Source organism: Chiroxiphia lanceolata, chromosome 8 (genome assembly GCF_009829145.1).
Source record: "Chiroxiphia lanceolata isolate bChiLan1 chromosome 8, bChiLan1.pri, whole genome shotgun sequence".
NCBI classification, from domain to species: Eukaryota; Metazoa; Chordata; class Aves; order Passeriformes; family Pipridae; genus Chiroxiphia; species Chiroxiphia lanceolata.
In genome coordinates this window covers 13,196,151-13,222,356 of record NC_045644.1, presented here as the reverse complement: position 1 = coordinate 13,222,356, position 26,206 = coordinate 13,196,151, and the positions used below count along the sequence as shown (strand labels likewise).

The window sequence follows — 26,206 nt, the reverse complement described above, 5'->3', positions numbered from 1 at the left end:
AATCATGGATTTTCCCCCCTCTGTGTTATTGTATTATTATTTTGCAAAAATCCTGCAGTTTGTAGGCATTTAAATATCTGTGATGCCCAGTTCTGAAATCACAAGTGCTCTTATGTACTTCTTTTGTGTCAGACTCTTCCAGCATGACTTTGGGTGATTTAAATTACTTCCCCCCTGCCATGTCCATACCTGCTGATCTGTACATGTTCCTGATGAAGAGGCATGGGTCCAGCATTCAGCTGTGATCTCTCGCTAGCTAAAATTGCACCAAAGCAAAGTGAAAATGTGCCTTAAGAAAGTTGAAAATAGTCACTCCAGTGAGCTTCTCTGATCCATAATTTTGGGTCTCTCTTGGCATTTTGCTACATTCAGCCTTTAAAAGAGTCACTTTCCAGCCAGAGGATATTCCCCACTTCCCATTGAATTTGCTGACTGTGTGAAGCACAGTTCTGCAGCAGCTGGTCCTTCATGACTACACCTTGTGGGACCTGGCCCAAACTAAAAGCCAGTGAGAGAAGGTGTTTGTGTTTCTTGTGCCTTCAGATTGCTGCAGTATCCTTCGTGTTCTGCTGAAGTGGTTGGAAATTGCTCTGTAATGGCAGTGCATGAATCCCTGCACTGATGTTACAGTCCAGAGAAACAAATGTGCAGTGTCAGAGCGCGAGTGCTCACGTGGCCCTGATCCTGCACTCATGCGAAGTCAAGGTCACCGGCACTGATCGTGTTTACAGGCATGTTTGTCCCCTGGTTGCTGTGAAAGTACACACATGTAAGTGGTTCTGGGGTTCTACAAATCCTGCTGGATGAAGGTGTTGTCACCAATTTAGAAAGTTAACCGAGTAGATTTTTGTTAAGCTTCCCCTGGCTCCTACTACAACGTAAATTAGAAAGCCTTGCACTGAGCTTAAAAAATCTGATGGCACCATCGATCAGGCTGGGTTTGTGGCTGCTAGAGTTGCAGACTACATGTGATATAAATGGCCTAAAGTAAAACAAGTCATTAAAATAGAATATTAATGATTTAAGATGTTGGTAACGCAAGAACCCTTTTAAATTTATGTCCTAAATAGTGAGCTAAAAGTAAACTATAGGAGCTGATGGTAGTAATAAAAAAAAAAGAGAGTATATCCAGCCCTGAGTTCCTTTCACACCCCCCAAGATGCTGCTCTTCCTTTTCAGTTTGTGCTCTTTGCTCTCAGCATAAGGTTTAGGTCCTTATGTAAGCGTGTTGGCCTCAGCTAACCTCCTCCTAATGTCCAAACATGTTTCTCTTGTGCCTTCTAGTACTTTACCTTTGTCGGATTTAAAATCTCTTGGTGTAGATGCCAAAATCTAGAAGCTCCCTGAATTAAACTCAGTCTGTTCTAGGAATTGAGGGAGGCAGGATTAGGGGAGGATTAGATCAGTAGGATTTTTGGCCGTAATGATACAGAATAAGGTGGTTGTTTCTGTTGGTGTTGTGTTTTGGTTACCTGAACATCAAAGTCATCCGAGTTCATCGTTGTTTTGGATTGGCTTCTATTTTTGTTGCTCATAAACATATCTTGGTGTTCTTGTTTTCATTTAGTGGATTAACTGTTGGTTAGTGGAAGCAGCCTCTTGGACTGGAGGAGACTAACAAGGTGATGGTTTCCTCTCCTACGCTCTTATGAAGGGCTCAAGAAATTGTCCCCCCTAGGGCAGGGAAGTGGGAAGAGGGTGGGGTGGGTACAAGTCATAGCAGCAATGAAAAGTTGCAGAAGAAGACACTGAACAGGCTGTGGCAGAAAGGGGTCATTGGTCTGGATTTCCAGCTGAAGTACACATCTCTCAAAGCATTCAGCAGCCTGGCCCCACCGATGCCAGAATCCAGGACCTGTCCTCTCCATCTGCTCTCCGAGGGACTGAGGTCTGGGGAGGACCTGAAGCGTTGAATTTAGCAAACCCAAGGTTTTGCGCTCCCTCTGCTGGCGGCATTTCTGCTGGCGGGTGCCTGCTCTTCATTCCTGAAGGAATGCTGAAATCAGTGGGACAATCTTGAACAAACAGGGAAGTAATAAAATTAGCATGGCTCCTTTTTAGGGTCCTTGAACACTAAGAAAAAAATCCTAGTTGACCATGCTGTGGAGGTGTGAGGCAGTAAGGAGATGCATTTCTTACACTTCTTTCCAAAAGGTCATTACGTGCCTTGGGAAGTGGAGACACAGGGAAAATCTCATCAGCATAAGTCACACTTCAGTATCTTTTGAATCTGGTATGGAAGACTTGAACCATGACCAAGAATGACTTCAGTATTCTGCTTGCTTGCCTTAAATTTTATATGAACTTTTTTGTTCTGTGTCAGCCCAAATAACACTAGGTCTCTCTCCAGATTCAATATTTTCTCTTCTTCTTGTTGCCACCTCTTCTCTTGACTTTAGTTGCTGCACTCCTGAAGTGCTTCCTTGATTTTTTTGTTTTTTAAAACTTCCAGCCTGTTTCTCACCTCAAGCCACCAGTGTCCTGATATCATAATCTTGTACTCAGGTTAGAGCCTAAGAGAGATGTCCAAACCCTTTTTGCTTTCAAGAGAGTTTTCTCTCTCTCAAGTGTTATGTTTTCCATCTCTTCCTCTCCTTCAGATCCAGTGGATAATTCTCAAAGACAGTAGCTTCCAGGTTTGGGAAGCAGCTTGTGTTTGTTCATTTACCAGGCTGAAATCAGAGTTCTGGCCAACACTGAGAGCTGCCCAGCTAGTGATGTGCATTTCAGACCCTGATTATTGTCAACACCAGTGGACCCTGATTATTGTCAACACCAGCCATATTCAGCCCAAACTCCCTACTGCATAAGGACTGCCTGACTGGGAAGCCTTGTCATGCTGTTCATGGCAAGGGAGTCATTAATAATTTTCAGGGAGTTTCTGAAACTTTTTCTCTTCACTCCTCATTTTTGTTCTTACTGCCTGCCTACACCTGGTAATAGTTTTCCCTAGATGTTTTCTCACTTCTTATTGTTCCCTAAGATTTCCACTTTGATAGCAGAGCTCTAAGCTGAAATGACCTTTTTCTTTGCACTCGAACTATTTCTGGTTCCCAGCTAATTTCTTTTACTCATGTACCTATGGTGATTTCCCAGCTTGTGATCCAAGTTTGTTGCCAGGTTCAGTTCAGTTGCATGTAAAGCTGCAGCAGGTTGCACCTTTCTAGAGCTGTGCCCTCACACTTAGAAGCATCAGCAAAGCAAATTGAGTTTGTCAGCGTGTGTCTCACCACGGTCCTACCAGAAGGGATTGAAGGGTAGGCAGCGGTTGGGTTGGAGCGCCTGCACTGACTGATGGGCTGCTGGAGATGGAAAATGTTAGCTCATCGCTTCTCTTTCATCTGCCACAGGGCAGGGGACGGTAATTGAGTCCTTTCTAAGAGCTTTGTCCAGTCGAGTTTTCAAAGTTGCAAGTAACTGAGCTTCTGTCGTTTCCCCTGGGAAAGTATTCCTTACAAATACAATTCACTGTCAGGAAGTCATTCTGAAACTCTCCCTGATTTTTGCTTTTTTTGATGTCCTCCCACTAAATGGACTTTAACACAAAGAGTCTATTTAAAGTGCTACTTTTTTATTTTCCTGTGAAGGCTGCTGTGGTTTCTAGTTAATGTTTGTACAAGACTGTGAGCTCTCCAGTTTAAAGGAGAAGCACTGTATTCCCTGTGGTTGTGCTGATACTTTCGCTCATTTCCTTGAGGATCTCGATGAGTTTCATGTGGCTGTATTAAATGAACATCGTGCCTGTAACAAATGTGGATAAAGCCTTCCCAAATCTTCGTTCGCGAAGCCCAGCCATGATTAAATGAACATTAGTTATCAGGTTCCCTTCCCAAACATGTATTCAAAATTGTGTGTTTTGCTGCTGAAAAGAGCAGGATCTAAAAAGCCTAGTCTAAATCTAGATTATGTTTGTGCAAAAGTTTTGGGTTTGTCTTAATTCTGTGAATGGTGTGTGGTGAACCCAAAGGCAGCATGCAGCAGTTTGTGTGTGTGTGGAGAAAGTAGCAGTCTGATTTCCCCATTGAAAATAATCAAAGTGGAAAAGCAAACAGCATGAATGCAAATTTCTGCTAAAAGAATAGAGATTTAACGTCCTTGAACTGTGCTGCAGAAAAGAAACTTAGGAAAACACTTTTTACTTTGGTATAATTGCTTGCAAGCTGGGGCCGTCCCAGAGGGAGTTATTTTTAATGGTTAAATTATACAACACATTTTAAAATTGATTGTTTTGTATAATGTATTGTTGAACCTGTGAATCTCACTGACAGACCCAAATGTTTACCTTTGTAGAAATCAGTCAAAATGAAAACAGTCGTGTAAGAATAAACAGGGGGATTTTTCAGAAGCAGAGATCATTAGTTAGTAAATTCAAGGGCAACTAAGCGCTTCCTGGGATTTTTCTCCATGTCATTGAAGGCATATTAAACAGGCTATAGCTTAACATACCAGGGCACTTACCAACAGCAAACAGACTGGTTTTAACAAAAATTGACTGGCCTGATTCTTGTTTTACCACAGACTGCCTTTAAAGCAATCTTCTGTTTTATAAATGTCTACCATAGCTTTGATTTAGCACTGATTTTTTTGGTTAATAAATTTTTCAAGAAATGGTCAAGGTGCTGTAAGAGAATGAGTATTTCAGGCATTTCTTCCAGTTCTGTTCTGTGTGGTCAGTAAACCACACAGACTCCCAGAAGCTCGTTCTAGGTTCACTTGCTCATGTGGATTTCACTAAGTATCTTCATGTTTCTTAATTAGTTTGATTAATCAATCAGAAGTTGTGGTACAGAGCAAAATCTGAGCTGAGTGGCAGGGTTTTAAGCAATGAGATGAGATTGGATTTGCATTTAACAAAACTACTTGGTGCTTTAGTTGTCCATGAATGTAACTGAGAGGTTAAAATTTGTCACAACTTGTAGCTCAAGCCATGTACACATGTAAGCTCCACAGGCTCTTGGTGGTGTCACTGACCATCGCTGTACATGGGGGAAGCTGAGGCAGAAAGCAAATGCTGCCTGCCTGTGGCCACAGAGGAGTTGTGGGTCACGCATCACTCACGTCATTTATGCCTTTGTCATGAGATCTGGCAGTGCTGCAGAGCTGCCCACTTGCTAAATCTCATTGTATCAACACTTAAAACAAGTGATTAAAGTATTAGTGTCATCTATGTAGTATGGTTAGAGACTGTGACCTAACCACAGTTTTCTATATTTCACCTAACCAGTGAAATACAGAACTTATTTGTATCATTTCCATGCACACCTGTTCTCTCTGTTTAATTTGTGTTCTGCTCTCAAAGCCCTAGGAATATTACAGACAGTCCAGGTGTCCTTACCTAGACATTTTCCTTACTCAGCTCTTTATTGGATATGTATTATATGTCCTTAGCAGTGGGAAATACAAGCTGAAACCTCTCTTTCTCAGTTGAATAAAATGGTATAACAATTACCAGTGTCCTGATAAAGTATTTGAATAAAGCTGTAGCCCATTTCTATTTCAAAGACTCAGAGGAGTCGTTATTTTACTCACAGACCACTTTTAAAGCTGAGCACATGCTGTGTTGTGCTCTTTTACGATGTATAAAGAAGTCTGCACTCCACTAGCTTTTCCTTTAGCCTTTTCTGCCTTGACTACTTCCATACGTGGAGAGTATATTGCAGTCATCTGTGTCTGAGAGGGCAGCCAGTCTGGGAATGCATCTTTGTAATATCTCCATCACCAGCTCTGGGGCTTGTTCTACTGTCTGATGAATTCTGGCAAATTATTGCATCTAGGTCAAAATTATCTTGCAAAACCCCAAGAAATGTAGTTTTCGGATCTGGTCTGTCTCATCAAGTCACTACATAAACATTGGAGCCAATGGAAAGGAAAGAGAAGACTTGGGAGCAAAAGTCAGGCTTTTAGGGGCAGCCTAATTGCATTGGCTTCAGTTCCTCTCACCCCAGCAAAGTGATGAGTTCATGAAAGTCCAGAACAGGAAAACTTGACAGTCAAGAGGTAAGAAAGGTTAATGTCAGCCTGAGTTTGGATATACTCACTTTGTCTAAGAGGGCAGTAGCTGGTACAGATTTTGGTCACTTGTCTCACATTAGGTACTGCTGCTCGGATCAGCTACTCACATGAGGAGTGCATAATGTATTTTAGTGATCCTGAATTCTTGGTGGGGACCACCATGTAACTGGTTTGTGGATGAAACCTGTGCACAACTTCCCATTATATTGCCAACTGCTCAGGTCCTTCCCCAATCCCATTTTTATAAGTCTCTTCTATTGCTTGTAGATGTGTCCAGAACTCCACTGTTCTTTTCAAAATTTAAAATTTCATTACCTAATTCAGCATTATGATAGGCAGTCCAGAAGTGGAGGAAAAGACTCAAATTTGATGGTTCTGATCAAAGCTGAAACACCAAGTTGATAGCATTGTCTTTTGGGGTTTTTGTTTTTTTTTTTTAATTTAACCCACTTCTACAGATCTTCCATTTACTAATGTATGAGAATGGTCATCCTGAGGAATTAGCATCTGAATAAGCACGTGCTAATGAGCTGCTCTGGTCTGTGATAGAAATGGTTCTGGAAGGAACCATGCCTTTTGACTTGCAAGCAAATATACTAATATCTGAGCAGGCACTGGGGAATAAATTGCAATATTTGTTTTGTCTGTGTAATGTTATTTTTGTGCCGCAGTTTTTATTGAATATTATTATGCTGAAAGGATATAATTGGAGTGATATATTATAGGGGAACGGCAATAATAACCACACTTAATTCTTTCACGTTTTTATGAAGTCACTTTTTATTTTAATGCAGTTCATTGAGTGGTAAAAAGAGGTGGAGGTCTTGCAAGTAATACAAAGAAATAAAACCTGTAAAATCTGGCACAGTGAAAGACTTTCAGTACAGTATGCATATTGATAGTTTAAAAATCACAAATCATCTTTCTATTAATTCACTGTAGAATAAGGTCTCCTCAAGATAAGACTCAGCAGTGTTGTGGAGTTGGTATTTAAAGTATGTCCATCTGCATCTAAACGAGTAGCTCCAAGACAATCAGATTATGCAGTAGTTACTTTGGTGAGAATATCGCCTAAGTGGAATGGAAACTTCATTTTGAGTCTAATATTAGACCCTGCTTTGGAAAATTCCTTTTAAATGATCACAAGCTGGGAATAGCAAAAGAATTTAACTTTCGACAGACAGCATTCACCAAGAATTTGTTTTTAACTGCTTATGTCGGGTCCCTGGGAAAGCAGATGTGAAAAACTTACCAAAGTGAATTGACTTGACCTGATGCAATGTTTATATCAGTAGTTGATAAGTTTTCCTCCCTTGTCTAATTTGTTCGGGATATTTTCATTCTTTAAGCATGAGTAAGTCTGGGTTCAAATAGTTTGAATGCCTGTTAGTCTAATAATCTGAATCTTAAAACATGCAGACATTATTGCCTATAAAGGGGGTGTAAGCAAAGTTGGACTATTTTGGTTGTCTTCCGCAATTGGGGATTTAGTATCGTTTTTGATACCAGCAAAGAAGAATGTGAGGCAACGTTGCTTAACTCCTGATAATTCAGAAAGCATATTTATGTCTGCTGTAGCAGTACTTCAAAATGCCACTTGCATTTGGTGACCCTTTCAATGCATAACGCATGTTACTATTTATGCAGCTTTACAAAAGACTGGCTTTCAGTGGCAGTCAGGGAAATGGCAACCAAGGGTATCAAAGCCAATTTGAAGGCTCATAATAATATTGTCATCATCATTATTCCTTGTGGCACAAAGGAATTTAGGAATTCACTGCAAATGATGCACAGCTCAGGGATCTTCAGAGCCACTAGTATATCTCAGCTTTTCTCTTTGTTGATCAGACACTGTCACTTTGGATATTTTAGTTAATTAATTCCAAAATAAGTTGTCCCCGCTCCATATGGAGAATACATAAATAAATTATTTTTGAGGAAGGGAGGAGAAAAAGAGAAATTGATGGGTTGGGCTGACCCCTTCTCCCCAGCTCTGCCCTGTCCCCATGCTTCTGTGGTTTGGCCATTGTTGCTGTTGTTTTCAAGCTTGAGGAGAACATCTACGGGACCTCACTGCAAAGGAGTGCTCCAGTCTGCCCTTCCTCTGCCAGTGCATGAGACAAGAAGTGGAACAACTTTCAACAAGATAATATAATGAATTCAATGCCAGGGTGACTGTTTTGCTGGGAAAGACATTAGAATGGGAACACTCATCTCTTTAGTTGTTCTCTTTTAGTGCATTAGGTGGATTTATGTGACCCAGGAATGTGTATCTCAGACATAAACCAGATTATGATTTCAAGCATCTGTTAAACTTTACACCTTTTTTCATAAAGCCTGACACCAACCTTTTTGTCTTTTATTTATGCCTGTGTGTCTATAGTTCTGCTATAATTTCTGATCATTCAGGAATTTCTGAAATGTCTGAATTGCTGATCTGTCTCCTTGCAGGCAAGTCTCACCTGGCTATAGTACAAAGAGTAAACAATGAAGGAGAAGGGGATCCTTTTTATGAAGTTCTGGGAATTGTCACTTTAGAAGATGTGATTGAAGAGATCATCAAGTCTGAAATTCTGGACGAAACAGATCTATACAGTGAGTAGAAATATTTGCAATTTGTTTATGGATGAGACAGAAGACTCCATCCAGCAACAATTGTGTTTATAGCTGTGTTTTGAGAGATGTTACGTTGCTGATTTAAAATCTTAATGGTCAAATTGTTAAGGAAGTTTCCTTAACAAAATGACTTGCAGATCCCTCAAGTGGTTGAAGCAATTTTTGGTTTTACAGCATGGGTACCTCACTGCTTTATGCTGCATTAATTCAGAAACAGGACAAGTGTCTTTATTTGACCTTTTCATCAAGGAGGTTTGCATCTGCAACAGTCTTTTCTCTTCTGCTACCTATTCTCCACCACTGTGGCCTCGTTAAACCTTTCTGTTACAGTGCTCGCTTTCCCCTGTCTTCTCTCTGTCTCAAGGGTCTGTAGTCCAGGTACTACTATACATTAGCAGGAAGGCAGGCAAATACCATGCCTCGAGGAAGAGGAAAGGAGTCTCTTTAGAATCTCTCTCTGTCATTCATTCAGAATTCCAGAGAATGGAAAGTCTTCTTCAGGGCCGAAAACCAGCATGTCCTAAATGCCTTCTGTTTTTATCAAGCAGTGCAGCTCCTTCCTTCCTTGTGTTAACATATGTTGAGGGACACGATGCTGTAGGTCAACCATTACCTGGGACTTGAGAGATCTGGACCCTTTTCTTTCCCAGATTAGAGTTTATCTGGTCTTTGACCAGTTATCTAAAGTGTCTTTGCTTCTCTTCCCATCTGCACAATCTGGCCTGTGCATACAGGACTTCCTTTCTGTCATTCTTCATACGTCTTATCTGTATTTTGATCACTTGCTGGCAGATGCTATTTTTTACTATGTGTTTGCGTGCAGCACAAGGATGTCTTTAGATCCTATTATAGTAGAAATAATAATTTTAAGTATCTTTAACACTCTTCAGCTGTCCTTTGCTTTCTTCTTCTTTCCTCATGAAAGGGATTGGAATGTTTCTACAGCATCTTTTTCAGGCCAACGCAAGCATCTTCTGTCTTCCCTCCAAGCCAAATTCCTGATGAGCACTTTACACTCAGGGGTAGACATACTTCTGCTTGTTTTTGCCTGAACTGCTTTCTGTAGCTGGTTAGTATTTTACCAGTATTTATGTGCCCAAAGGTTCGTGTAAATCACAGTTGTGTTTTGTGATATGCTGAACAGTCTAATCAGTATACAAATCACAGAGGTCCGGTTAGTATTGATTTCTTTTTATACCTTCGCAAATGAATTGTTGGGCTAATCAGTTACAGCATAATGCTTTTACAGGCTGAATTCAGACTTTCTTTTATACTCTAAAAAGATCCTATCTTTGTCTACCTTTGAGGTGTTTTCGTGTTCTTGAGTGAAGACACCGCATATGGTTTTCAATGTTTCCCCCCCCCCATGTTTGTTAAGAGAAAACACATAGATTATGCCATGTTGTTCTTCAGGACAAAAAAAGCTTTGTCCATTAATAGCATGTTAGAGAGCTAGGAAATGGGAATTTAATTTTGCTATCTGAAGGCTTCAAAATAGAGTTGGTGAACATTGAATTCACTTGAAACTCTCCTTCTTGGGAAGGTTTTACTATTGAAAATTCCTGGTTCAGAACAGGAAGGAAACTTTCTAGGCTTCCTGGAGGATGCACAAAATTTTGGGGGGTGAATCGTGCTATGTATTGTGGAGGTGAACTCCTAATTCATAATTTCTTTATGAGGTACTGAAGTTCATTCCAGTGCTTAGATTGAAGGAAACTGTAACAGTAAGGGAGAGAGCAGAAATCCTTAGAAGCTGTGAGGATCACAGAAAGTGTAACAGATTTTGGATTTGGGCAGATTGAGGTGCTGTAACCACCTCCAGTTGGTGTAGTGATGGGAACAATGGAAACATACTTTGGGTTCACTGAAGGTACTTTATTGTCCATGATGTCTTAAGTCAGCTCGTTTTTGGTGTTGATATCAGTGTGTCGGGGCTAGTAACCCCATCTCTGATGCTGTTCATTATTAGACCAAGCTGCCTTGCTCAGCTCAGATCAAGCCAACTTGAAACCCTTGGACTGATTTGCCCTGTACTAGGTGTTTACTTAAAATTAGACGTTATGAAAAATTTTGGCAGCGCTGTTACACTTTGTTCTGAAGTTTTAGAAATGTTTTGTTTTGCTTTGATGGAAACTTGAAATTTGATAAAATGGCTGACCTTGGTGTTGGAGCTGTGCCTTTCTGTTGTTTCCATGAAAACCTATTTGAACTGCATTAGAGTAGAAGCAGTAGTGTATTTACAGTTTTTGCTGAAAGCCGCTCTCACTGCTGAGGCTCTGCAGCTGAACTTCTGGAGGTTGCTTGCCACATAAATGTATTTCTTCAGATGGCTCTATTCTGCCATGTCTTCTGGCTTGCAGAGATGTTGAGAGCAAGCAGAAGATGGGAACACGAAAAGGTATTAAATATGTCTGACCCTTCAGCATCTGGGTAGACTGAGTACTTCTGAGCATGAGACTTTGTATGGGGAATGCTGAAGGGGGTGGAGAGAAGAGGTTTCTGTCATGACACAGGTGGATGACTGACTGCATCTCAGCCGGTGTCATGAAGAGTGGTCTGTGTGTTTGGCTCTTAGTATTGGAAAGTTGGAGCATTTCTTTCATGGTTGGCACACTACAGGAATCTGTCCTGCACTCCCACGGCTCTAGTCACGGTGGGAGAGCATTTCGCAACCTTCTCAGAGGCCCAGTAGAGAAAGCTTTGTGTTCTGTGTTGGCCTCAGACTGCATAGACCGCTTGTTCACCCTTCTGATCCAGGTTTGAATGATGACCTGTCTTATTTAGCTCTTTCTGCTTGAAGGCAAGTTTAATCATCACCTTAGTGCAACTGGAATCCTGCTGTTTTTCATGCATACAGATTCAGAGGTGGCTTGCCTCAAGTAAAATCTAGGATTTTTCTACAACTGAAATATCTTAACACACCCTTGTGCATGTGTTCTGCATGTTGTGGATGAAGAGGCTGGTTGTAAGCATCATCTTACAGAATCTGTATGTCCCCACTCCTGTGCTGTTCAGCTGTGTGTCTCAGCAAGCAGGACCCCCGACCAGGCCGTGCTGCAGGGACATTCCGTGCCAGGCTGGGGTCCATCTGTTGGCAGCTGCAGCAGTGCAGCTCTCTACAGCTTTCACTTAATGAATTTTTTTTAACCTTGGGAAGTTGCTTCTCTGAGGGGAGGACCCCGTCTTACCGAACACTTCTATTTCCAAACAGCTGTTGAAACAGGTAGGTTAAATATATGGAATCATAGAATGATTGGGGTTGAAAGGAACCTTAAAGATCATCTCATTCCAGCGCCCCTGCCGTGGATAGGGGCTGGGGGACTCAGGGCCCCATCCAGCCTTGTCTTCTGGGAATGAGGAGTCCACAACCTCTCTGGGCAACCTGTTCCAGTGCCCTCAGAGGGAAGAATTTCTTCCAAATGTTTAATCTAAACTTACCTACCTTCAGTTTAAGGCCATTCACACTTGTCCTATCCCTACATGCCCTTGTGAAAAGTCCTTCTTCGACTTCCTTGTAAGCTCCCTTTAGATACTGGAAAGTGCTATAAGGTCTCCCCCGAACCTTCTCTTCTCCAGGTTGAACAGCCCCAACTCTCTCAGCCTGTCTTCATAGGAGAGGTGCTTCAGCTGTGTGATCATCTTAGTGGCCTCCTCTGGGCTTGGTCCAACAGGTTGATGCCTTTCTTGTGTTGGGGGCCCCGGAGTTGAACACAGTGCTCCAGGTGGGATCTCACAAGAGCAGAATAGAGGGGAGAGAATCACCTCCCTGAACCTGCTCATCACACTTCCTTTGATATGTGTATCACTTCTCCCATTTAAACTGTGGAGCTACAGAAATAAAAATTGTTTGCCCTGTTATTTCCACTGTCATCCAGTGAAAGTGTAACAATGTAGAAAAGTTTGTCTGGTGTAGACACCAGTTTGTCTGGCAAGACCTACAGATCCTAGCTTGGTGTATATCGGTATCCTACGTCAGGAGAACAGAGCTTTCAATAGCTGGAATCTAATCTTTCGATACACCAAGGTGATTGACACCAGTTAGAAAATAATGCTTTTACCATTAGGACTATGGACTTGCTAACCTTCTGCTGTCTAGCACCCATAGGCTGAAGGAGCTGCATCCTTATGGGAAACAATGTTAGGCTGTTAAAGTGCTTCAGGTTTGTCCCACTGACTTTCAGTTGCTTAAATAGGAGTGATACACAGGGAAACTTGGCTTTCCCAACTAGGGACAGAAAGAACTGACAAGACCGACTTAGTTAGTTCCTAAACCTTTCTTTTAAAACTAAATAATCTCACAGGCTTAAAAAACCCTGTGCAGTGTGTGGGGCATAGGCTGTCAACCTGAGTGTGAACATCACTGAGAGCATGAGGGAGAGGAGGACATGAGGTGTGCAGAGTGAGACTCTGGCCCCTACCTCTGACTGCCTGCACTAGGCATCCTGGTACCGACTATGGACAAGTCTAGTCCTCTGGGAACTGTACCTTGTTTTCCTGGAGTATCTGATGAATGTCCATCTGAAGCAGTTGCTTGTCTCTGTCCTTGTACAGTTCTTGTGTGCTGGACAGAACCACACGTCCATTTGATAAAATATTTTTGTCCTCTTTGGCTTGTCTGGATCTCACTGCAGATGTATCCTTTGTCCTAAAGACAAAGAGCTCAGGAGGAGAATAGGAACTTTCCTAGAACATTGCCTCGATGCATTTGCAGGACCTGTCAGCCTGCAACCTACCTGCCCATCCAACTGAATTGGTGATCTGAGGATTGAACTCCCTGTTCTATAGCTGGCTCCTTCAGGGAAGTCTGTGCAATCATTTTTCATGTTATGCATCAGGCCTCAAAGTTCAGGAATATTACAAGAGAGATCACAGTCTTAATCGTATTTGAATCACTCCTCTTGAGTTCTCTCACTCAATCAGAAGCTCTTGTTGCCTTTGATTTGAAGGAAAAGTCTAAGTATTCCCAGAAATTACTGAAGATGGTTGCAATATGTGTTGATATCTCACCAAAAGTTATAGTGAGAATATCTCTCATGCATTGCACTGTTCATGTTGCAGAACCAAACAGCGTCACAGCACTCTGTAAGCAGAGATCACTTCAGCGTGCTAAGATAATTTCAGTGCCTGTGTCTCCATCTCACTTACTGTAGAAGGGACAGGCAGGAAATACCTGGTCCATATTCAGTTACATCTGTCACAATCCAGTCCCTGGTTCCTATCTCTTACAAGAAGCTCAAAAGTTGTTTGGACAGCGAAGAACAATTTAAGACCATCCCTTGTAAAAATAAGCCAAGATAGTGGCTTTAAGCCATGTGGCTCTGCTCTCACTGTGTAACATTTTTCTTGAGGGAAGATTTCTGGATAACCTGCCAAGGAAAAAGTAGGAGGAGTTGAAATCACCCATCATTTGATTTAGAGCCTGGGTCTCTTACCTTGATGACTGATACAGACAGAAAGATTTAAGGCATTTTCCCCATATGTGGTGCTGGCCCTGTTTTCAGGTACCAAAAATGCAGTGTGAAGCCTGCAGAAGTACAGCTTATCCACAGGAGATGCACAGAGATGTTTCCCTGTCCCAGGGCCTAAACTTGTACTTGTGGTGATTTTTGCCTCCCTGAACAGAGCAATGATGGAGCTCCTTGTGATGAAAGCCTCTCAGGTACAGCACTTTAAAAATAACATTCTCTGAGCTTTTCAGAAAAAGCACAGTGTCTATTCTTCTTACCTATTACAGTTAGGGGACTTTTCTCCTCTTCACTTTCTATTCCTTTGGTATCCATCTTTCCTGTAACTTCAAGATAAGTTCTGTCTCAGACTATATTTCTAAGGCAGGGATTGTTTTTAGTCTGTAGCCACTCCCTTGAGTGGTTTCTATTCCTGCTTTTGGAAGAGAAGGTGTGGTCCCTGATGTAGCCAAAGTCCTGGATAAAGTACCACTAGGGTAAGAGGCTTCTGGTTTCATAAAAAGAAAAAGGGTATGGGTCATCATCATTCCTCTCCATGCGCTTGGGAGCAAGTATCTCATATTTTCTGATTTGCACTGCTCACAGAATAAACTCAAGATATCCAGACTTGGTAAGTTACTATCAGTATGGTATTGCAGTTTAGTCTGTGATAGTCCTGTAGTACCGGCTTGTCCATGGGAAGTTGAGGATCTAAATGTATTCATATTTAAAAGACTAGGTGACTTGGGAAAATCTAGAAACGTATAAATTACCAGTAATGTGCATTTCCAATCCTCAAACTCCACCACTCTGAGATTTATGTAGTCTGTAGAATATATTTGGACATGTAAAGGACTTCAGATCTCAGGGGCTTCCTTGCTACAGTGCATCACTTTAATCATCTTTGCATGTATAACCCGAAATCTGGCAACATGCACCTGGGAGTATGTGCGAAGTTTCAGTCTCGGCTTCACCTACACCTCTTCGTGTGCTTGCCCAAATTGTCTGCAGTGAATCAATGTACCAGAATTACCTGTGGTCCCTGAAAAGTACAGTCATTTTAAACCAATTGACTAAGGGTCTGATAGACAAGTAGCTGTGGTGTTCTCAGGATTTTTCCCTGCTAAGGCCCTAGAACCTGAGCCGTGCCTCAGCTCTGAGGGGCTCACAGGAATTGCCTCAACACTTGGATTTCCTGCACTATACAGTGGAGCTCAGAGCTATTTGACGGTATTCTGCTGCTTATAGACACTGCCACCGTGTCAGCAGAGAAGAGCAAGACCCTGCCATCTAAGCAGAGACCTCTTCTCCCTGGAATTGATGTATACCATACTCCAACAAACCTGTAGCTCTCTGCTTACCTGGTTTCTTAAACATTTTGGCAAATTAACTCAGTGGGTGGATGACAATTGCTGGGTTGTTTGTGTCTCTTTCATGTTGTTTTTCACAAATGAGGATTCCCCACCACAGATGAATTAAGTCTCCCACCTCCTGGCTGTACACTTTGCCAACCTTTGCTGATGTTTGGACAGGACAAAAGAAACTGCATATTCTAGACACTGGGAATTACTTCAACCAAAGGCATGTGGATTTTGCCGCAGTTGTGAAGAGTCAATGAAGCTGTGGTACAGCATAAGAAATAAGTTATTTCATGTTTCCTCTGTGTGCTTGCTGGGAATTTTCTAGGGAACGTATTTGGAAAAAGCAGCTATCACAACTATTTTTGCAAAGCAACACCTTTAGATCTTTAGTAACACTGAGCAGGACTCCTCTTCCCCACCTGGAAATGCACACACACTTCACGTGTAACGTGCTGAGCTGCTCTGCGAGACTTTCCCCCATCAAGGTGACAGAGGCTGTGGATGATGGACTCTGCAGGACAGGGCCCCACAGCTTCACAGCTCACTGGTCATTTCTGGTTTGTGCTGCGTGCTGATGAGCAGGGCTTTGCAGAGGGGTCTGCCAGCACCCTGTGCTCTGGGTTGCCATCCTGGCTGACTCCAGACAGTGTGGTTCGTATTGGACCCCGTTCTAACAGAAATCGCTTCCTTCCTTTCTTTTCCCACCCTCCCTTCCCCAGCTGATAACAAGACGAAAAAGAAAGTAGCTCATCGGGACAGGAAGCAGGACTTCTCTGCCTTCAAGCAGACAGACAGCGAGATGAAGGTTAAAATTTCACCGCAGCTCCTCCTGGCAATGCACCGGTTCCTGGCAACAGGCAAGTGAGGGTTATCTTTTTTTGCAATCGTGCCAGAGCCTCGGAGGCAGTTTGTGAGCAAAGGCCGGTGAGGTGGGTGGGACAGTATAGGCGGGAAGGGAGGCTGGATTGTGGGGTGACAAATAATGCCACTGTTGTGTTTTTCTTTTTAAATTCTCTCCTCTCCTGTGTTCAGTGTCGGCATGAACCCTCTGAGACATATACCAGGGGTGGACCAGTAACTTTAAATTGGTCTGAAAGGTAAGGATGAATGCCAAGTGCCGCACTGCATGTCTAGAGTCCGTCAGATTAACGACTAGCAAGTACACCCCATTAGGAAGAGCTCAGGGAACAAATCAAAGAGGACTCGATACCACTGGCCAGCTGACTGTAATTGCACTCTGGCGCCTTCTCCAGAAAGAGATGCTGGACTTTTTACAGGAAGGTCTAAACCTGTTCCATGAGACTTTCTGACTCCAAGTGAAAAACTCCTGACACATTTAATGCAGACTGCACAGGTGGTTGAACTGCACTCTTTAAAATGGATTTCTGTCTGGCTTGTGTGACCTCCGTTGATGACTTCAGGTTTCAGAGGACAGTTGTCTCCATCCCAGAACACCTTGATGTTTTAGCCCTTGGGTGGGCTAAAACAGGCAGAGGCCAGGGCCTTGAATGGTTTCTTGCAGCCGATATTGCCTTTCGTCGTAGAGTTGATCCCTTCACCTCAGAGATGAGACCTTTTAACAGGAGAGCTTGTGGAAAAAATACCTTCCTATTGCTCATGCTGTCTCTCTTTGACATATAAAGACTTCTCACACGCATGCCTTTCAGACGGGCGTCTTTCGCTGCTATGTTCAACGTATATTCACGGGTGGAAAATTATAAAGTTTTTTTTGTTTCAAGTTTGTCAGCTCCAGTTGGAAATTAGTACTTCCCCTCCTCTAAGATGCAGTAACTGCCTGCCTAGGTGCTCCTAGTCTGCCTTCATGCTTTATTTTGCCTCTGTGAGTTGAAAGAAAAATGTACATGATTGGTTATCACATCTCAGCTGAGGGGCAGTAATGCCTTAAAAGGCTCGGACTCCTACGGCTCACGTGCACGTGAGCATGTCCTCTTGAAAGGAAGCAGTTCAACAGGAAGATGCGGATTTAACAGCAAGCAAGGCACTGTTCATGTAGTGTACAAGACTTGATGGAGTTCCCTAAGCACCTACTCAACAGACATACTCTTACAGTGCTGCTTCTCTACTTATTTTGTGGATGAAAGGATTGTGTATCTTAAATCCAGATCTGTCTGTGAAACCACTGCTAAATAAGATGAAAAATACAGTTTTGGTTTCTCTGTTCTAAATCGAGAACAGTATCTTTAGGAGATGACAGGTATAACGGTCCTTTTTCTGAAATGAGGTGTTGGGAAAGCTTATCAGTTTGCATGTGTAAACCTCGTCATCCCTGGCTTCACTCTACCACACAAGGATGAGCTTTTCTGCTTCAAACAGCTCCTGTTGGGAACACTGAAGATCAAGTAGATAGAGAACGTGTTCTGTGTGTCAGGAATTAATCCCACGTGGTTTGAACTGACCTGCACTCTCTCTCACTTTGAGTAGCTCTTCCCATATGAACCGTGGCAGCCCCAATTGTGTCTGATTTATGTAGAACATCTATCTAGAGCAACTTTCTAGGTCCCAAGCAGTGATTAATTTTTTTTTTTTTTTAAGTTTTATTTAAGTGTAATAAATGCCGTTACTTTAATAACTTTTAGGGAAGGAAAAAAACAAATTCAGAGGTTCTCTGTCCCCAATTGTAAAGCTCTTCCATTTTTACAACTCTGCAATGAGCCGTTACAACTGTGACTCTGAACTCTCAAGAGGGCAAAGCTGTCCTTTTCCCTTTCAGAGGAAGACATGGTTTTTGGTTGTTTTGAAAAATACTTCAGTAATGAAAGTTGGGATGTTACTGTGGGTTTTTTCCCCCCCTTACAAATCTAACAGTCTCAAAAGACAGGAAGCCTGCAATTCCATAATGGATCTCTCTGCATCTGTGTGTCTTTTATAGGCAAATGCTTATTAACGAGTATTGCTAACTTCTTGCCAGGCATATGAGGTGTAATGCCACATTGTATCTTGTGTTATAGAAGTAGAAGCATTTGGTCCATCCCAGATGTCAGAGAAGATCCTTCTCAGGCTGCTAAAACATCCCAACGTCATCCAGGAGCTGAAATATGATGAGAAGAACAAGAAAGCCCCAGAACACTACCTCTACCAGCGAAACAAGCCCGTCGACTACTTTGTTCTAATTTTACAGGTCAGACATGTGATTATGTGGATATTTGCAAAACCCTTTATCTCCTGACTTATCCCTCACTTGGGAGCCTCTTCTAGTTGTTGAAGTTTGGCTTCTTTCAAACATGGGAAGGGAAGTGTGGCTGCTGGGAACTGCTCCTGCCTCCTTTATGCCAACCTTGAAGAGCTCATGCAGCTGCTTTCAGCCTCAGTTAAACCAGTTGCGAAGGATAGAAAGCACTTACCACTTATAATCATCTGTTGAAAATTACTTATGCTTTTGGTATCAGTAAGGATAGACAATGCAAAGGCATCCCTGTGTGTGTGCAGCTGACATCGTTTGGAGAATAGGGTTGTAAAAAACGGCACATCATAGGACTTTGGCCAGGATGTTTTCTCTACTGTGCTTTTCTCTTTTGCAAAAGGGGGCATTGGGAGTTTGACTGTTTAGAGAAATGACATTTTTCTGTGCAATTTTGAAGTCTGTACCTGAGGTGTTGCAAGTGCAGGTTTTGGTGGGGGCCTTGTTCCATCTACGGAACTGATGCCACCTCCTGCCAAGGTTCCTGCATTCCCTGGGTGCTCTCAGTCCCTGGGAACCTTGGCATCCAAGCCCTTTCCCTACCCTGAGGTTCCTGCACTTGTGTGGTTCTTAGATTGGAGCCCTAGGTGATGTGGAAGGACTGTTTTCTGCATGTTCTGTACAGGATTGCTGTACAGGTTTTGATATCTGTCAGGAATGGTTGAATAGCTTAAGTAAAGCTTTACACAGAAACTTCCCTCTAGCACCATTTGAGCAAGACTTTTCAAGAGAGATTGTGCTGGAAAGGTGCTTATGTTTCTGTCCTGCTTAACTGAAAATCAGTTTGGGTTATAAAAGTACAAGGATTGTAGCTAAAGCTTTAACACAGGGCTTGAAATCTTAACATGGCCTTAAAAAGAGAAAGTTGTGGGGAGTTAAACACTGTCAATGATAAACAGTTAAGAAAGCACCAGAATATTATATTGTGGATTCAGTGTAATTATCTTTTTAAAAAGGATCAGTTTTTTCAAGAGTTTGAGGAGCCACTGTAACTCTTTAACTGCTCTTTCTTATGGGCTGAATTGTTGCAATCTGAAATATTCCAGAGGCAAGATAATGCTCCTGATGTAATGCTGCAAAGATGTAAATGGAGGACATGGGCAATACAAAAAGAACAATCAGTTCTTTCTGAGCTATTCTACGGTCAATAAATATTTAGCAAACACAGTGTGCCAGGTCTATAATGCATTTGGAAAAGGGAGTGTTGCAGGAGGTACATGCTATAAAAATGGTAACTAGGTTGGTTCTGCCAGGATCAAGAGGGGATAAATACTCTGCTTTTGTTACTTAAACGGACTTGGACTTATTCTCTCACATTAAGGGACCAAGAATGCCTTCACAGTAAATGTATGCCAGTACACAATTAAATGTGTATTCTTCTTGTGTGTAGCCAGTCTTTGCCTGGGTCTCTAAATCGTACCTTCTGGAAGGTTTATAATGAAGAAATAAGCTACTTATTTGTGTTGTGGAGTGAAATTGGTTTTAAAAGGGATTATATGAAGTTGTTGCTTGTGATAGCAGGAAAGTGGATTTGTGAGTTGGGCACTTTCTTCCTGCTAGGCAGATTTTATGGGTTTTCTCATCTGGGACAGTTAGACAAATGGACTTGGTATCAGGGTTCATGCAGGTTGAGTTCATTGTCACCTCTTTCTGCCCCAGTCCAGTATTGTAAATTTAAAGGCATGATTGTTTATTCTAAATTCAACTTAATTAAATAAACACAGAAATAAATTCTACCTTTTAGACTCTTTTTGACCTGATTGTATCCAGGTGATGTTCAGTCTTCTTAGTACACCTGGGATGGGCAGTCTGTCTGCCCTTTCCAGCTTAAACAGAGGGAAAGCATTGCAGGTAATTATGTTGTTTGCCTGAAATTCCAACTTTTGTGTAGTTCAGCCTGAAAGCTTCATGAGATTTCTTCTGTCTGCAGTGCTGTGCTGTGAGTCTCAGTACTAGCAAGGATGGGTGGATGTGGAAACCAGACCTCACTAAGAAGCCAGTTATTTCTGGCTGCTTGTATACCAGAGTAACTGGCACATTTACAGCTATGTTTGACATGGTGGGTTCTGTTCTGGAGTCCTGCGTAGGACATGATAAACATTTGGTTTAGCCTACAACAGAAACAGGTGCCGTTTGCATGGTAGTGTAGTTTTGTACAGTTTGGGAAGCACTGAGGGTCCTTTGTAGGTAAGACTCTGTGAAAGAGCAGGATCTGAAGTTACAGGTGCTGAAATATGGAAAACTGCTAGAAACCAAGAAAACCAAAGTAGCCCCAAGGCTGATCCTCCAGGAATAAGGGCTTTGTTCCTATGGGAATCACAGACAACCTCCTTGCGTGTTGTCTCCCATCTCCCTTTCCTATGTTTGTGTTAGAGGGGACTTCGTGTGAATGTGAGCTGTGGCCCAGAATGTCTCTGTGTCTCAAGATCCCAGATGACTGTGCTACATATAAGCTTGCTGTGCTCCTGGAGGAGTATTTTTTAACTCTGCATCAAGGGAAAGCAGCCTGACAGCACTTGGAGCAGGGCAGTAGTACCAACCTGAAGCTGTGTGGTGATCCTTTCCTCTGCAGAGACTTACACTGCTGCAGGGCACCAAAGACTAGGGGAGCTCAGGGCAAAAAAACCTGTTGCCCTTCAGGGTCTGTCCCTGTTGAGGCACCATTACAAACTGAAGGGACCATGACACTGCTTAGGGATGTCAGACAAAAGTATCTTTCAGGGCTCAAGTCTGGTCTTGTGCCTTGAGACCCGTGGTCCCTTTTAATTGCAGCTCTCTCTCCTTTTCCTTAACAGGGGAAAGTGGAAGTGGAGGCTGGGAAAGAGGGGATGAAGTTTGAAGCTGGTGCTTTTTCCTACTATGGGGTGATGGCCCTCACAGCATCACCAGGTATGTCCTCTCACCTTCTGCTTCTGGAACATGCTCCTGGACAATCCTGCCCCGCTGTGTCCAAGGGGCTGATGTGAATGGTGCCTCCTTGCCAGCAAAGCTGCCTACCTGGCACAGTGTCCCTGGTGGAACCCAGCAGCTGGCAGCAGCTTGCCAGCTCCCGGAGGATGTGAGTGTTGGCCTTAGTGAGGGATGTGGTTGGTACTGGTGGAAAGCTTTGTAGTTTTGCTTGTGGCAGTGGTAGGGTAACAGAGTGAATTAACAAGAATAAGTAATTAGTGGCAGAGGGACATCTAGTGGTGCTAGGAACAACAGCCTGTAATCTGGGGATGGTTCTCTTTACCAGTCTTGTTTCTAAAGCTCTCTTGAGGAAAAGGAGGGCAGCAGTGCCAGAAAAACGATGGCTCCTGTCAGCCTGTGTGGAAATGTAACCAAGATATCAGTGAGGGAGAAGAGGTGATGTCTGAGGGTGAGATGTGAGCTGGTTCCCAGCACACAAGCGGCAGCCACATCCCACCTGTGGAGATAGGGGAATTATCATGTAATCCACCAAGAGTAGGCTCCGATGCTGCATTTCAGCATTTGGTGGTGTATTTTAATGCCAGCAGTGTCACCACTAAGATCTCAACCTCAACTGGAAATTCACAGCCCTACTGGGTGAACTGGGGCGCTGGTGTTGGCCTTCTGCTGACCCAAAGTTGCTTGCTCAGCTTCAGAGAGAGGTATTTCTTATGCTGAAATTGTCCTGCTGTCATAGCAGGGTTTATATTGCACTTGAGAGGCAGCTTGCTTTAACTGTACACTCACAAGCATTCCCTTTACATCTGTGTACCTACGTGTATGTCCATTAGCAAACAGCGTTGGAATGGAAGTGATTTTGTAAGTGATGAGTGTAGCCTTGTTAAACTCTACAAACAGTAGCAGTTCTCTTGGACCTGTGAGCACACTTTTACAGGCAAGACTAATTCTTCCTTAATTATGTGCGCTTCAGTCTGGTCAGTCTAGCCTGTGCCTTCTGAGGTTTGAGAGATTTTAAAGCATGCAGAGCACTGGTTGGATTTTCTCTCAGCGATGGCAACGGTGTTCACGTGGAATTGTGACATGTGTACAACTGCGTCATACCCTCAGCTTTTGCAACATGGGCCAGGCATGGAGCTGGGGTAGACATGGTCCCTTCTCCTACTAAACCTACACTTGGAAATTTCCTGTGGCATCTCTGTTTTGCCAGCACTGTTCAGTTTCAGTGTTTTCATGTTTTGGGTTTTTTTGTTTGGTTGGTTTGGTTTTTTTGTGTTGCTGACCCTCCCCACAACCGTGCCAGTTGCCCCAAGTGCTATCAGGTCAGATGGTCTCCTCTTTGTGTGCCCTGAAATCCATCTTAGATTTTGTCATGTCGCACTTAAGGATGTGCACTATTTTAAATTAATCTCAACCAGTCTTGGATTTGTTTACCTTCAACGGATTGGCTTTTATCTGTAGCAAACCCCTCATTTTGTTGGTTTTCCCTCCAGGTTTAGGGAATTCGGTTTATGATGTCTTGCAGCATCCTGAGATTTCTGTTAAGATGAGCTTATAAAAATAAATTCCTGTTGCTCTGTATAGACAGGAAAGCTCAGTGAAAGTCATTGCAGAACAAGAGAAAACTCTTGTTCTTCTGTATGTCCTAATTACACTTCGTGTGCCTAATCTCCCCACCTGGAAGATGAAGCCAATAAGAGGAGAATAAAACACTAAAAAGAAACCAAACAACAAAAAAAGCAAAGAACCCTGCAAATGAGAACACAGAAAATAAACAAACAAACCAAAAACCCAAGGAAAGAGTGAAGGTTTTTTCTTCAACTGTAGCTGGGGAGGGATTTGCAGTAACGGTGAGCAAGTGGTACAGTCACCATCCCAAAAGGGATGAGCTTGGAGAATCACAACCTCACTCGACATTTTATTGAAAACTTGAAGAACTGTGAAGTGTCTTTTGATTTTATTTGTATTATTTGTCTGGCTCCCATAAGGAAGAGCACCTCTGAATGCTTAATGGCTTGTTTTAACTCTTGCCTTCCAGGCTGGAGTGGGCACCACTGCTCCTTTTGAACTATTTCAAAACTAAATGTACATTGATGGACTGTTCTGTGCTGGATAACAATTTAAATTATCAAGTGAAAATTGTTCACTTCACTCTGATTCTTTAGCCTTGTTTTTTGGTTTATTCTTAAAATTGTTTGATTGTCTTTTTTAGTTTTGCTTTTGTTTTAACCCTTTACTTTTTCACAGTTGATTTGCACTTTTGGTTTTAGTTCTTCAATGTCAATTGGCTCCTTCCCCTGTCGAGTGTGGATAGCTGCCGCCTTTCTGGTCGTGATCTCATCCTTTTTCTCTCCCTCTTCTAGTTCCCTTGTCCCTGTCTCGTACCTTTGTTGTCAGCAGAACAGAGTTGTTAGCAGCAGGTTCTCCAGGTAAATCTGCATGCTTCTATTTTCACCGTTCTTGTGACTGCTCTGATGCCATAAAAAGTCAGCTGCAGTCTGTATTTGTTTGACCCCTTTGCTCGTTAGGGAGAAGTCCAGCACAGAGTTGTGCCTTGCAGGTAGGTATCCTGAACTTTCATTTATGGTCACTGATAGCAAGATGAGAGTCATCAAAATGGGAAGAACTGAAAACACATTAAAGAAATTGTATTTGGTAATGTGTGCTTGTTCTTGTTTCTCATATGTACACTGGTGGAAAATTAGGAGGGGAGATTTTTCAAAGAATGTTTTCTCCCCCAAACTGAGGCTTAAAAATTTCTGAAGAAAACACATTTGGCAGAGGAGAATATCTGCTGCTTAAACTGCCATAAAAGGAAAACTTATTTAATGAAAGTATTCTTATATTCTCATATGGGTAAATTCTGTGTTTTGTATACAGTCTGGCCGTTTCAATTCCTGAAAAGCTTTGAGCTTTCTCTCAGTGAGGTTAATGCTGTGGACTGGCACAATGATCTACTGAGTGGATGGATTTGCAGTGGAATGTGCAAGAAGGTTGTGGGACCTCCTGTGCTATTTTCTGGTTCCTGTTTTGCTTAAGACCTTTCCTTGCTGAATCACGAAGTTGACTGACACAGAAATCCCTCTGGGGAGCAGAGATCAAGGAGGGAACAAACTGGGCCAAAAAGAGCTCTGAGATGTGGTTGAGTGATTGGAAATTGGGAAGGGTCAAGAACTGAGCTTTGCAGATACTGCATGCATGGAGTGGTTGAAAAAAATGGAAACACATCAAGAAAGACTGGAGGAATAGCAGAATCCTAAAATTGTTTAGACCACAGGGAGCGTATTTCTTCCTTCTGAAGTTTTCTTTTTCAGATGAAATGTCTTTCCCTAGGCCTAAAAGCAAACAAGATAACGATATGCATATTAAAGTTAAACATCTCCTAAAGATTAATACATTTATTAATGTATTCATATAATTAATTTCATCAACTTTCACCATCTGCTTCCTGTATTTTCCCCCTCTGTTTTTTAACTTGTGAAAATTTATTTCACCATCAGTCCTTAAATTAGTCTCATGCACATTCCAAACAAACTACAGGTTATTGCCTTGCAGGGAATTTCTTTCCTGCCCTGTTAATGTTTCCTGCTGCTAAACTTCAAAGAAGGGGGAGAAATTTAATCCTTCTTTAATTAAAGTACCTGATGACTCTCTTTTAAGCTTGGCAACTTTGATTATCTTTCTTAGCTTGGTTCTTTTGTTTTGCCAGGTCTTCTTTTTTTATTTTTTTTTTCCTTTTCTTTGTTACAAATATGTGTCTATTTTGTGCATGCAAGTTGTTTCCAGTATAAATGCCAACCATATTTTCATAGATTTCCCTCAACTAAATAAAAAAAAACTACAAAAAGTCAATAATGTACAATAATAGTAGGAAGAATCTCCTCTGTAAGGAACTGATGTACTAAGCCTGGTCACCGTAGCAATGTGGTACCAGTTTTGATGACACTCAGACCTTCTGTGAGGTCCTTCCAAAAATAATCCCAACCCAAAAATTGTTTAATCCCAGATTCATAAAACATTTGTATTTGTGTCCATCTTGGGGCTCGTGTTCTTTATCCCCTGTAGAGGAAGATGAGGAGTTTGGGAAAACCTGGGTAGAAAAACTCTGTCCAGATCTGGATGCTGGGGCCTGGCAGGGCACGGTTCTGCAAACATGGACCTGCCTGGTGTTTGTCTGTCTTCTGCTCTTTCTCTGCCTTTCTGTCTCTCTCCTTCTTCATTGTCTTCTTTTCCCTCCCTGTCTTTAATGTGATCCAGAAGTGATGTCCTTTCCCTTGAATTTTGAGAAATCATACCTTTTGCTTTTGTCCTTTTTTATCCTCATGTCCTTTTGCTTCACCTGTCTCTTTTTCTTTTTCTTATCTATGCTTTGTCATGTTGCTCCTCGTGCTTCTTTGTTTTTTATTAATAATGTACTGTAAGATCCCTGCTGAAAAGAAAAGGCAGACACAAGTCACACTAGCATAAAGTTGTTCCAGATGGAAACTTTTATCCCAGGCAGCAGTGATGCTGTTCTTGTCACACAGAGCCATATTTTGTGTATACAGGTGGGAAAGAGGACAAATTCATTCAGCCTTCACAGTTCCTTGTTCTCCAGTGGGAATTTCAGCATCAAGTCCCTTGTGCAGGTAGAGTTTTGGCTCCTGGCCACAGTTACTGCAGCCTGC

General features: G+C 42.3%; 1 protein-coding gene across 1 annotated transcript in view; it reads left to right on the top strand.

Annotated features, from left to right (window-relative positions):
• Positions 1-26,206, top strand: part of CNNM2 (cyclin and CBS domain divalent metal cation transport mediator 2) — a 119,578-nt gene that overhangs the window by 81,196 nt on the left and 12,176 nt on the right. Inside the window, exons 2-6 of the mRNA XM_032694689.1 lie at positions 8,464-8,607; positions 16,153-16,290; positions 18,403-18,572; positions 21,428-21,521; positions 23,903-23,968. Coding sequence (XP_032550580.1) covers positions 8,464-8,607; positions 16,153-16,290; positions 18,403-18,572; positions 21,428-21,521; positions 23,903-23,968 — 612 coding nt within the window. The remainder of the gene's footprint in view (positions 1-8,463; positions 8,608-16,152; positions 16,291-18,402; positions 18,573-21,427; positions 21,522-23,902; positions 23,969-26,206) is intronic.